Source organism: Diospyros lotus, chromosome 8, assembly GCF_014633365.1.
Source record: "Diospyros lotus cultivar Yz01 chromosome 8, ASM1463336v1, whole genome shotgun sequence".
In the NCBI taxonomy this organism is placed as follows: domain Eukaryota; kingdom Viridiplantae; phylum Streptophyta; class Magnoliopsida; order Ericales; family Ebenaceae; genus Diospyros; species Diospyros lotus.
In genome coordinates this window covers 18,900,841-18,913,424 of record NC_068345.1, presented here as the reverse complement: position 1 = coordinate 18,913,424, position 12,584 = coordinate 18,900,841, and the positions used below count along the sequence as shown (strand labels likewise).

The following is a 12,584-nucleotide window of genomic DNA, read 5'->3' as shown; positions in this document are numbered from 1 at the left end:
CTATTAATCAAAAACATAAGGCTACGTTGCAATTTTCAAGTCATTTTTAGTTTTCGATTTTCTAAAATAATGAAAACACATCCTCTTTACTATTTTTTAAAACCAAAAAAAATTGTAAAGAAAACTCAAAATAACAAAAAGTTATTTTGAGTGTTTTCATCCAAAACAAACTTTAAACTCAAAATATATTTATTTATTCATGTTTTATTATTATAATGGCAAAAAATATATTTTTTTTAATAATATATTAGCATTAAATATTTCTAATTTACTAAATAATCAAATTTATTAAATAAAATATTATTAAAAAATTATTTTCAAAATTTCAAAAAGAATGCGTTTTCTAATTTTCTATTTTAAGAAATAGTTTTTCAAAATGACAAAAAGAACATGTTTTCAATTTTCTAAAAATAAACTACCAAAATAGAAAACTAAAAATGAATTCAAAGCTCAAAATTGAAAATTGAAAAGCAAAGAGAACACAGTTTAAATTTTTCGAATACATCATATACCTATTTATAGGCTAAAATCTAATCTTGACTAAAACATTATTATGAAATTCAATCCTAATTATAATTATCTTGACAAAATAAATAAATACCAAAACAATCTAAAAGATAAGTCTAAGAAACAAAAAGTTAAAATCAAACATTACAACTTAAATCTTTACCCCTCTTCACCTTGATCTTCTGGAGTTATACAGGAGCCAGCATGATATAGACATGACAGCAACGAGCTCTTCCTATCCTAGGCAAGTTGGTGTTGGTCGCAGTGGACAACATCTAGTAACAAGATCCACCAATGGAAAGCTGCCCAACCACTTTCCTTATGGTTGGGTGATAAAACAAAGAGGACCCCACAACTCAAGGACAAGTTCTTCTCCCACGAGAGATTTTTGATACAATATTTAGCTGAGTTATCTTGATTTATCTTCTGTTTTTTTAGTTTTAGATTTTTAGCCTTTATTTATCTTTTGGTTGCTTTTGTCTTTTATTTATTTGTTAAGACAACTCTAGTTAGGATGGGATTTCAGTATTTAAATAAGCATATGATGCATGCAGATATTAACTCTTTTGATATTGAATACAAACATTTTTTTGCCCCCTCCCCCTCTCTCCCTCCCTCTTGGCTCTTTCTTAAGTTTATTCTTGTTCTCTTCTTCTTCCCCTAATTTCTTCACTCCTGTTTTAATAGCAAGATCTACCGATGGAAACAAAGAGTTCTTCCCACTGAGTAAGTTGGTCTTAATGACAACGCTAGACTACCTGTGACATGAGACTACACTACACTCAAGGACAAGTTTTCCAAACAAAGGGAGAATGATAAGGAGTTAGGATTATTAAATTTTAATGTTTGATATGAGGATGATTTTGCATTTTATCTTTAGATTGATCTTTCGTTTGTTTTGTTGGGATTATTAAAACTAGGGTAATTATGTTTCTATTAAGATTTCAGCCCATACATGTGCATACCATGTATTCAAAAATTAATGCTTTGATAGTGAATACAGAAATTTGCTGATATTCCTCCCCAGAATATTCTATCTCTCCATTCTTTCTTAAGCTTCTTCTTCTTCCCCCTCTTCTCTTCTTCTATCTTTCACAGCATTATAGCTGTGCATCAGCCTTCACCTTTGAAATCCACTCCTCAGGAATCTTCAACGCATAAAGTTCCTCTTAAGATGGTTATATTTGTTCCTGTATCTTGCAAAATCAAAATGAAGAAAGACTATCCCAAATAAATACTGCAATTACACATACAAGTATTCCACACTTTCAAAACTCTATTCAGACAATAATTTCAAGGATAAAGATAGTTAACATTAGAAGCACCATAATTTTTGGAACATACAGAGTTAAAGAAATCCCAATAGATATTAGTTTTTGCAGTGTTTGCATAAAATATGATGCAAAGATGTCGGGGCAGGGAAGAAAGATTTTGTCCATTAAGTAAAAAGATGAAGGAAAATGAAGTGAAAAAAATTAAGACCACTTGATAGCATGGAACAAAAACAAATCATACCTGCATCATACGCATATCAAATCGCCCAACAAACAAAGTAACTGATACCAGGAGGTCAAAAGCTGTCTTGAACAAATCAGCTGATGTTCTGCAATGATCATGAGCAAAAATTAAGATAATTGATGAAACTTGGCCACTCAACGCCTCAATCCAAGTACCATATATCAACACGTGCAGTCACGCACACATAATCCAGTAACAAAATGAGTGCTAGAATGATAACAGAAAGCATACCCTGAGTACCAAGGAACCATGTCCAAGAAATCTGGCTTCATTTGCTTTTTCTTCAACTTCCCAAATTCTTTAACTGATAATGGGTGAGTAAGAGCCCATCTGTTGGTTATCAGACACAAATGAAATATGAAGTAAAAAAAATACAATAAACAACTAGAGACTCAACTTTTTTAATCTAAACCATAACAGTAACTGACATAAAACTCACAACTAGTGATGAAACAGATGCATATCCATGTGTAACTTGGTCTTATCTGGTAAAATTGCCAAAAAGATATTGCTAGAACAATTAAATATATTTTAGTAGGAATGTTTATTTGGCAAACTATCAAGGGTAAATTGCATTCAAATGCCATGTTGTTTAGACCATTTGCACAGAGACCCTTTGTTGTTTGTTTGTCCCTAGACATCCCTGTGGTTTTTAGGTTTTTTGCAGTGACACCCCTTCCATTAGTTTTAGGCATGAATGGCATTAATTAAACTTAAGTTAGATTAAATCCAAATCTTCTCTTCTTTTATAATTAGCAATTAATAATTACAAAATAATTAAAAACAAAAAAGAGAGAGAGAGAGAGAGAGAGAAAGCCGCTGGTAGTGGCCAATGATGCCCACCACCAGTGGCTGGGGATGTGTTGAATCCCAACCATCAAGAACCCAGTGCTGGAGAGAGGGAACCAGGGAAAAATAGAAAGGAAGCTACCATTTTTCCAAGATGTTTCAGCTGCATGTCTGAGGTTGAAGATAAGAAAAGCAGCCTTGCCCAGAAATTGTTACCCATGCCCTGTTCATCACAATCTTCAGATCTGAAGCCCGAAAAGTGTTACCCATGTTGAGTGTAAATGGAAGAGGCGACTAATTTTGGGATAGAAATCTTCAGATCTGCCATTCATGCCATCACTCTAAAGAGAAGGTCGTCATGCCCTGTTCATCACAATTCTTTACCAACAATCTGAAGCCATCAATCTGAAGATAGCCCAGCCCTGCTGTGAGCCACCAATGTTCTTTCTGTTTGACGACCCATTGCTGCTGTTCTCACAGGCCATAATCTCCATCTCTGCTTGACGACCCATTGCTTCTGTTTGACGACCCATGGTGTGGCTGGATTACTCCTCCAATCAGATATGTCGGCTGCCATTGAAGGATTCCTTCAAAGCCTCACTGTTCAAGGCCATCACGCCACCCCTCGCTGTTGATACTCTGCTGCTCACTGCTGCTGCATCCCCGCTGCACTGCTGCTGGATCTAACAGCTGCTCTCCCTTTGGCCACCGTTGCTATCACTTGGATCTGCTGCTCTCCTCCTTTGCAAAGAAGTCCTTGATTAATATCTGGTTGATTCCAGATCTGGTGCCAGGAGGCTCCATCTTTGGCCTCCCTCCCTTTCTCTCCGATGCTGGGTTCTTGACAGTTGGGATTCACCACATCGCCGGCCACTACCATTGGTTTTCTTTCTTTCATTTTTGTTTTTAAATATTTTATAATTACTACTTAATAATTATGGAGAAAGGAGAAGATTGGGTTAAATCTGACTTAGGGCCTGTTTGGCTGAGCGTTTTTTAATGTAGCTTGGCTTTTAAACTGTGTAAAGCTTCAAAATTGGATAGCGTTTAAGCTGATAACGTGTTTGAATAGGTGTGTTTTTAAGTTATCAATTAATATTTATGAGTTTGGTTTGAAATAGTTAATAAACTATCAAAACTTGACAAAAAGATGAAAATAAACATGCTGAATAATATAAATAAAATGTATAAAAATACTATTTTTTAATAAAATTAAATTATAAATTGATAATTTATATACAATTATTAAAAATATACTAATACAATATATATATGTTACATATTTACATATACATATATACACAACAGAGGGCAGCCGATGGAGGAGGAAGTGGCGAACGTGAGCGATGGAGGCTAGAGGTAGCGGCCCGATAGGGATGGGGATGGGTCTGGAGGTGGTGGCCAATGGCGACGATGGAGTTGGAGGCAGCGGCCGACGGTGACGATGGAGTTAGGGGCGACAGCTAATGCTGAAGGGAGGCAGCAACGGTGAGGAGGAGCTAGAGGGAGGCAACGATGGTGAAGGCAATAAGATTACAGCCGATAGGTAGATTGGAAATAATGGATTTGTGTGAGGACAAATCCGTCTTTTGCTTGGTCAACGCCAAAAGCCCTTACCAGTGTTTTTGGAAAAGCTAGGGGGCGAGAACTTTATCCAAACGCTATTGGATTAGCGTTTAAGTTGTATACCTTTTAAGCTGTATGGTGATGCCAAACGCTTAACAAAAGAAGCTTAACAGCTTATAAGCTAAACTAATAACTTATAAGCGGTCAAACTGCTTAGCCAAGCAGGCCCTTAATTAACACCGTCAGTTTCAAAAATTAATGGAAGGGATGTGATTGCAAAAAATAAAAACTACAAGGACCTCTACAGACAAAAACAAAGCACAAGGGATCTTCATACAAATGGTCAAACATATAGGGGGTCTGAATGCATTTTACACAACTATTTAAATACAGATAAAAAAAAATATTTCAAATAAAACTGATGAAAATTAATATTAGTATATAGAGGTTGGAAAAATGAGTTAACCAAAGGAACCCAACTTGGATACAGTATTAGTTGAAAGTTGAAATATTCAAACTTACGTTCTTAAATACCATCCTACGCATGATTGTCAATCCTAATAGGAAATGCAACAAAATGGGGGAAAAGGTTAATAATGGAATAAAGAAAATTCAAGTTCCAAAATTGCATTGCACCAAAACAAAATTCTGTCTTCTATTTCCTTTTAATGTTAGTATAGATTCTAACCCAAACCCAATTGTGCAGAAACCATAGAATGCTAATCTATCCAAAAAGGTCCTACTAGCACAGGTCTATACGTTCAAAACAAGCCAAATTAATTATGAGATATTTCAAAAACCTGTTCAGGAGCAGGTTAAACCAATCTACTAAAAAAACTGCATCGCCAAACCAGAGAGAGGGCAATGCTTTTTGTTCTCTCTTTGTTATCTTCCCCCCTTCCCTTGCTGTTAATGAAAATTTAGTCAACTGGATAATAGAAATTCCAAAAATAAGAACTAGACAGCTTTAACTCAAGCACCCAACAACCCTGCAGCATGCTAAGGCATTGGCAGATGCCAAGTCAAAACAAAACCTGAATAAGAGAGGGTAAAAACCACTACTCTTGATGTGAAAGCTACAGAGCAACAAGAATTGACTAAGAGTTTTCAACTATAAAGCCAAAATTAAAAAGATGAGGCACACCAAAATAAAACATGCAGCTCAAATTGACCTAGAAACTTACTTATAGAGCTATGTGTAAAGGAATAAGCCACATTAAACAAAATAGGAAGAGTGTGAAGTTCCCTCTTCAGTCCCACTAACTGTTCACAAGAAAAAAGAAAATATACTATCTACAAAATAGCACTCACCCTGTTGATCTTTCCACCACATAATTGGCAATATAGAGTCCAATGAATGTTGCCCATAGTGAATATATAGGTGAAATCTCATCCGACGATCCTGGGCATGACCCACTGCAAACTAACTGAAAGTAGGAACAAAAAAATGACGATAAACAAAAAACATAATATAACAACATAAAGTTGCCCAGTGATATGAAGAAGAAAAATAATGGAGGAAATATGATACAAACCATACCTCGCCATAAATAACCCACTTGGACAAAAGTGGATAATCATTAGCAGACCCAACAGGAGCAAACCACGATGAGCAAATCTCATCTTTTAATTCACTAACGCGGAGGAATTTTGCAAGCCATGTTTTTTGGTCTTCTTTCTTCCAAAAAGAAAACCAACTAGAATTTGTGCGTTCAAATGGTTTTTGCTTTAAAATAGCACGGTTTCCACAGTGACTATAAAATACACAGCAAGCTATACTTATAACCTACACAAATAACAAAATTTTAAGGGAAAACAGAAAATGAAAAGAAGAGGATATGATTTTACTTACAGTGGACCTAGAGATTACAGTATGTATTTCAATATTAGTCCAAGAACATCCTCAAGACTCACCGCACAGTTTTGAAGAATTGTCAGGATCTCGGGCCTCTTTCCAGCAACACGTGCAACAAGACCAATGTACCAGAGGCCAAGAAATAAAAGATGGAAAACAAGAAGAAATAAAATTGACGAAACATATATAGTCAAAAACAAAGAGAGATTCATCCTCATATCCACTCCCATTGATTGAAAACTGGGAAGATGATATAAAGCTGCCACCAAAATCCAGGCTATATACCTGCAAAATAAAAAGTTAACCAAAACTGGTATAGTCATGAGCTTAATCTAAATGCAAGTGTGTAATAAAAGAATGAAATGAGAGTCAAATACAAACACCATAGACAAAAAAAAAAATAAAAACTTACCATCTACTGAAATTTGAATAACTTGGTTTAATTGTCTTCCCTAAAAATGGTGATGAAAAGAAATAGAAAAAACCAAGCAGACAAGCATACATTGACCACCACTTGATGTTGTTGTCCAACTTCTGTATCAGGGTATGCATGTTATCTGATGAAATAAAGAATAGGCAACCCACAAACACAGCAATAATAGCATGGCGTGAATGCTCATGTGGATAAGGATATGTGTGAGTTAGAATGGTCCTGACCCTCTCCATTTTGAGGGTATCTAGGAAACCAACAGATTGCCAGTCAGAACTCATCAGGTAATCTTGCATTTCTGTTATGTCACTTGATTCCAATTCTTGCCAGGAAACTACACTTCACAAGCACCCTGTCCTTAAGAGGGAGTACTCGTTATATCCTGAGCAGAAATTCAAACAACAAATTAATACAATAGTTTAGCTTTTCAAAAGTGCTTAATTTTAATCATTAATTCAAACAACAAATTAATAACAGTGGTTTTGGTTTTCAAAATTGACTAGTTTTATCACTTGAGGTTGTCTAAAAAACAAAACAAATACGTGGGTAATTGGGATGGTAGACAGGATAGCCATGAAGATAACAGACCATCAAAAAACCCTTCCAATTCTAAATCCTTCAAAATAAAGGAGGCAACTACATCATTTAGGAACACAGCATGCATCACCCGGTCATATTTAGGTCAGATTGCAGTTCATGAATGATTTTTGTTGATAGTTTCTATCAACATTTGCCACAGATGACAGGGAAACTAGAGAAGGACAGCTAATGATAACAGGTAACAAAGCCAATGAATATGAAAGTACAATTTTTGTTGACATAATGTAGTGCATGTGATGCATGGGTGTAATGCCTAAAGTAAATATAACTTATTCACATGAGAAATAAGAATTCAAACGAAATCAAGAAATTCAATTAACTGCAAGGGTGTTACATACAGTATAAGTTTCAATATATGGCTCGGGTATATTGTATTCCAGTTATGAAGTAATACATACAATGATACTTTCACCAGTTTAAAAACTGAAATCTCAACAATGAAATCCCAAACACCAAAAGTGAATGTCCACATGCAATCCTTTAGCATAAAGAAAAAGTTGCACGCATGCTTTGAATAAGGGATGGAGAGGGAGGGAAGGATAAGGAAGGGGAAATGATCCCATTGTTTCAAAGTTTAAAAAGAAGAGGGAAAGGGGATCGGAGAGGACCCAATCCCCCTCCTCCCTCCAAAATCTCTTGCCCCACAAATCAGGACGCATGGGAGGGAACGTGGGCCTTTTTTTAATTAAAATTTTTTTCTTGACCTCATTGCCCTTTGCCTTGTGCATTGGAAAATAAAACATAAGGGCTATAAGAGAAACTTAATGTTACAACTCTTCCCTTACCTTTTATTTTCACTTAACTCCCAAACAGGAGGAAGAGAGTTCTCCTCCTTTTCCTCATTAAACATCCGAAGAAGGGAAATGTAACTGCCCCTCCTTCCCTTCCCTTTTCCTTCTTTATAAACCCTTCCTTCCTCCCCTCCCCTCCTCACCCCGCCAAAACTCCCAAACGAAGTTAGGGATTTTGATCAAACAACAGTACAAGCACGCTGCACATCTAACGCAATCAAACGTACAAGATATCTGGCCGAGGAAAGGACTATTTACAATGTTGTGAGATTTAAAGGTCTTGGCAGGAAAGCGACTATTATTTGATTGCACCGGCCATGGAAAGCAAATGATTGGGAGAACAAGGATACCAAAAATAAGAGTTGTCTGATTTAAATATTACATCAAGTAATGGAGAGCGCATGAAATTCAAATTGGTGAGACACTTAACACATATACATGGACAATCCAACAACAGTAACGACAATAAAGAACTAAACCTAATCTGCTGGTGACATAATAAGTTGGATTGTCTCAAAGCTTCGGTGGAAAGTTATCAACAGAGAAAAGTATTAATTCACCGCACAAACGGTAGAGCCTTGAATTCAATGGCTAAACGGTGATGCTCCATTTCTAGGGCATAATTAATCGAATCACAAACAACACTTAAACAAGAAAGATCCAATCAGAACAAAAGACACAAATTTGGCGTCGCTGATTTCACAAACCCCCCAATGAACCCACAGGGTTCTAAAAAACTTCAGAAGGAACAGAAATTGAGAGAGCGAGAGAGAGAGACATACCTGAATGCGGAGGAGAAAAGAGAGTAAGAAAGGAGCGAAAGGAAAGCGAACATGCGAGCGTAGTATATGTAGAGATAAATAATAAAAGGAAAATGGTGACCGACTTAAGCATCTAAGGAAAAGTCTTCCTTCTGGGCAGAAGGAACCATGAAATGGCATATTATTATTCTCTTTCTCCCTAGGCCTGGCATATCCCCCAGCCCCACCGCTTATCCTTCGTCTCCCAACGTTTTTTAGAGTGAGAAAAACCATAGGCCGTGTTTGCTACGCACGGGATTAGCAGGGGGTGTTTGGTTTCATACCTTTTAAGTTATTTAACTTTTAAATAATATAAAATTTAAAAATGGAGTGATATTTAAATTAATAACGTATTTAAATAAATATATTTTTAAATTATTAATTAATAAATACATATTTAGTTTAAAAAATTTTAAAAATTATCAAAATTTAATAAAAAGACTAAAATAGATATATGTTGAATGATATAAATTTTTATCATTAAATATTAATAAATTATATATAATTATTAAAAATATATTAATACAATATTATTATATGTATTATATATGTTATATATAATAACAATATATATTATTATATGTATATATATACGGGGAAGAGAAACATAGATAGAGGAGACGAGGGTGGGGACGACAACAGATCATTAGGAATGGAGGAGAATTTGAAATAGATGGGGGCGATAGTCGATGGGGGCAGTAAGCGACGGGAAGTGGCCGGTAGGGACGACGGTAATGGCCGACAGTAGAAACTGGCAAAGCTAGGGCAACAGGCAGCGAGAGACAGAGGTTGATGAAGAAGGGCATGGCTAGAAATTAACAAAAAGAATGAGGGTAAAATAGTAAAATAATCGATTAATGCAGCTTATAAATTAGCAGCATTTTACAAAAGTTTCCCCTACTAACTTTTACAAAAACGCTGTGTTAATAGCATTTAAATTATCTAGCTTCAATACTAATAAGGTGCACCCAAACACCTCACCAGTTTTTTCTTAATAGCTTATAAGCTATTGATACAGTTTATAAGTAGTCAAACTGGTAAGCCAAATACCCTCACATAAAGCTCCAGCTCTTGCTCCAAACCTGTCGACTTTCGTTCTTTTCTCTTTTTTTTTTTTAAAGTGCACAACTACATTTATTATATTCATATAATATCTAATGGGTACATTTGATACCCTAGGTTACACGACACAAAAATAGAAATAAAAAATGAGTACGATGCGAAATAAAAATAGAGACATTGTATTAAAAAATGAAAACGCGTAAATAAAAAAATATAATGAGACTTTTTATAAATATAATTTTTATTATAAAAATTAGAAAAAAATAATTATTCAATCAAATGTAAACATAAATTCCATTATCCATTCAAACAAATATAAACACAAATTATTTATGTCTCTAATGTGGTCATCAAGAGAGCAAAAACGGAATTGTTTTCGTCTTTAAGTTGATTGTGAAATAAGAACACATTTTCAATATTTTTTTAATATTGCAAAATAATCTTGAAAGGTTTCAAAGTTACAAAAATGACTCAAGAACTTTTTTTTTCTTTTTTTTTCTTGACATTTCAGGGTTTTATCCTGCCAAAATAATCAAAAAAAATAAAATAAAAGGTTTGAGAAGATGAAATGCCACGTGGCAGCCCCAAGAACTGCCATGTGGCAAGCTACAACATGGGAGGCATGTCTGCTTCATGCAGCTAGGAGGGGGGACCCCCACGTGTGGCTACTTCATGTAGCCAAGAAGGAGGGGCCCAGGCCGTATGGAAGCGGCCACACATGGTCGCTTTTCCCCCTCTCCTGCTACCATACAGCAGCGTGACCCTAAAGAAAGAAGGGCAACTCCAACCCCCGGGAGATGTCTCACGAGGGTACTTTCACACCCTTGAGGGAGGTCCCTCGGGGGTGCCTAATGCGCACCCCCACGCGTGCGCTCATGTGCTTGCACCCATGCACCATCGCACCAATAACCCCACAAGACTTGGTTAAAACTGCATTTGAGATGTTCACCAAGAAAATTGGGCCACTCAACACATGGATGTCCCTCCTATCTCTATAAATAAGAAGTCTTTTCCCTTCATTCAGTATGCGATCTCTCACACTCACATCTCTCTCTTGCATTCGACTACTTTACATTTTCAAGAGACTAACTTAGGCATTGGAGGATCTACGCGGGGATCCTCACCTGCGCCCCTAACCAATCTTCTTTCTTGAATGGGTCATCCATCGCTCTCAAGCTAGCCAAGGGACTCATCCATCGTTGTTGTTACCCCTGAAAGACTCATCCATCATTGTTGTTACCCTCGAGAGACTCATCCATTGCTCAGATACTCCATACGAGAGTCATCCATCACTCGGATCAGCCACACGTGGGTCACTCATTGGTAGTTTCCTTTCTACAAATTTATTGTTGTAACCGTGCAACAACAATTGATGTCATCTATAGGAAACCAACAAAAAACCAAGAAACCCTCATTCATCATGACACAAACTCGAAGCGGTCGACATACTCTTTCCCGTGGTGCCTAATCACCCCAACGAGAGACACACTCTTAGGTGAAAGATCAGTATCAATCTATTCATGAAGGCCATCCACCTCTCATCCATGGGGCTCATCCACCCCTCATCCATGAGGGACATCCACCCCCCACCCATGAGGGTCAATCGCCTCTCACCCATCAGTCCTCTCGTGAGGGTCACCCATCCCTCACTTATCAACAACTGCCTCTTCTGGGGCCTCCTCACCCATTAGGGGTTCAACTTCAGGTGTTGCCCCTTACCATCTCACATATCCTTTTAGGACCCTAATCAGGTATACAAATCCGATCTATAGTTCATTGGGCTGAGTATAAGGCCCTACGACAACAACATGTTGAAGGGTGCAAGCTCTTCGTGAAATGACTGGTATTTTGCAAGGCTTGGTTCCTCGCAGGTCAATCCCAACCACATTGAGAAAGTTTATACCTGAAACAGCTCCGTCCCATAGGGCTCATCAAGAGGTACCAGTGAACAGCTCCTATCGGGAAGCGACCCCTAAAACTCATGCTCAACTTGTCCCTCCTCAAAACAATAAATCAAGATCTCCTTTAAGAAGGGCTTATAAACAAACTTCTCCACATTAAGGAAATCAAGGAGGAACTAATCATCGAAAGATAGAAAGACAAAGCCCTCAAAAGGGATGATATTCTGAAACAGTGGCCAGCACTCCCATGGAAGGAGGTCGGAATTCCTCTAAACCCGTAACCAAATAGAATGATGAGCTTGATGACAAACCTATTACATTTAGTGCTTAGGAAGCAACTGACATGAAAAAAATGATTAAGCGGGTGCTGCAACAAAATAAGTTATTACCCGTTTCCAAGGAATAATCCCATGGAAAATTACTATTTATGGCAGAAGTAATGGAAAAACCTTTGCCGAGAAAGTTTAAGATGCCTCAAATAAACCCTTATTTAAGCAAGGATGACCTTTATGATCACGTGCAAAATTATGAGCCTTTAATGATGCTTCATGGATGAGACAAGGAGATAATATGTAGGGCTTTTTTGTTAACCTTTACTGGACATGCTCAGGCCTAGTTTAATGGTTTACCCAAAGCATCCATTTCTTCATTTGGATAGTTAAAAACGGAGTTTATTAAGGCATTCATTATCAACAGTAAGAGGAAGAATGATACAACATATCTTCTTAGTATTCGACAGGGGAGTAAAGAAACCCTACACCACTA

The 12,584-nt window shown here is 36.8% G+C and overlaps 1 protein-coding gene across 1 annotated transcript in view; it reads right to left on the bottom strand.

The window, feature by feature from the left end:
- The window catches only part of LOC127808775 (uncharacterized), a 60,325-nt gene extending 51,249 nt beyond the window's left edge, over window positions 1-9,076 (bottom strand). The window contains exons 1-7 of the mRNA XM_052347384.1: window positions 8,839-9,076; window positions 6,648-7,047; window positions 6,295-6,520; window positions 5,921-6,166; window positions 5,692-5,807; window positions 2,257-2,355; window positions 2,023-2,110 (exon numbers count right to left, since the gene is read on the bottom strand). Coding sequence (XP_052203344.1) covers window positions 2,023-2,110; window positions 2,257-2,355; window positions 5,692-5,807; window positions 5,921-6,166; window positions 6,295-6,520; window positions 6,648-6,961 — 1,089 coding nt within the window. The 5' untranslated portion in view covers window positions 6,962-7,047; window positions 8,839-9,076. The remainder of the gene's footprint in view (window positions 1-2,022; window positions 2,111-2,256; window positions 2,356-5,691; window positions 5,808-5,920; window positions 6,167-6,294; window positions 6,521-6,647; window positions 7,048-8,838) is intronic.
- Window positions 9,077-12,584: the final 3,508 nt, after the last annotated feature.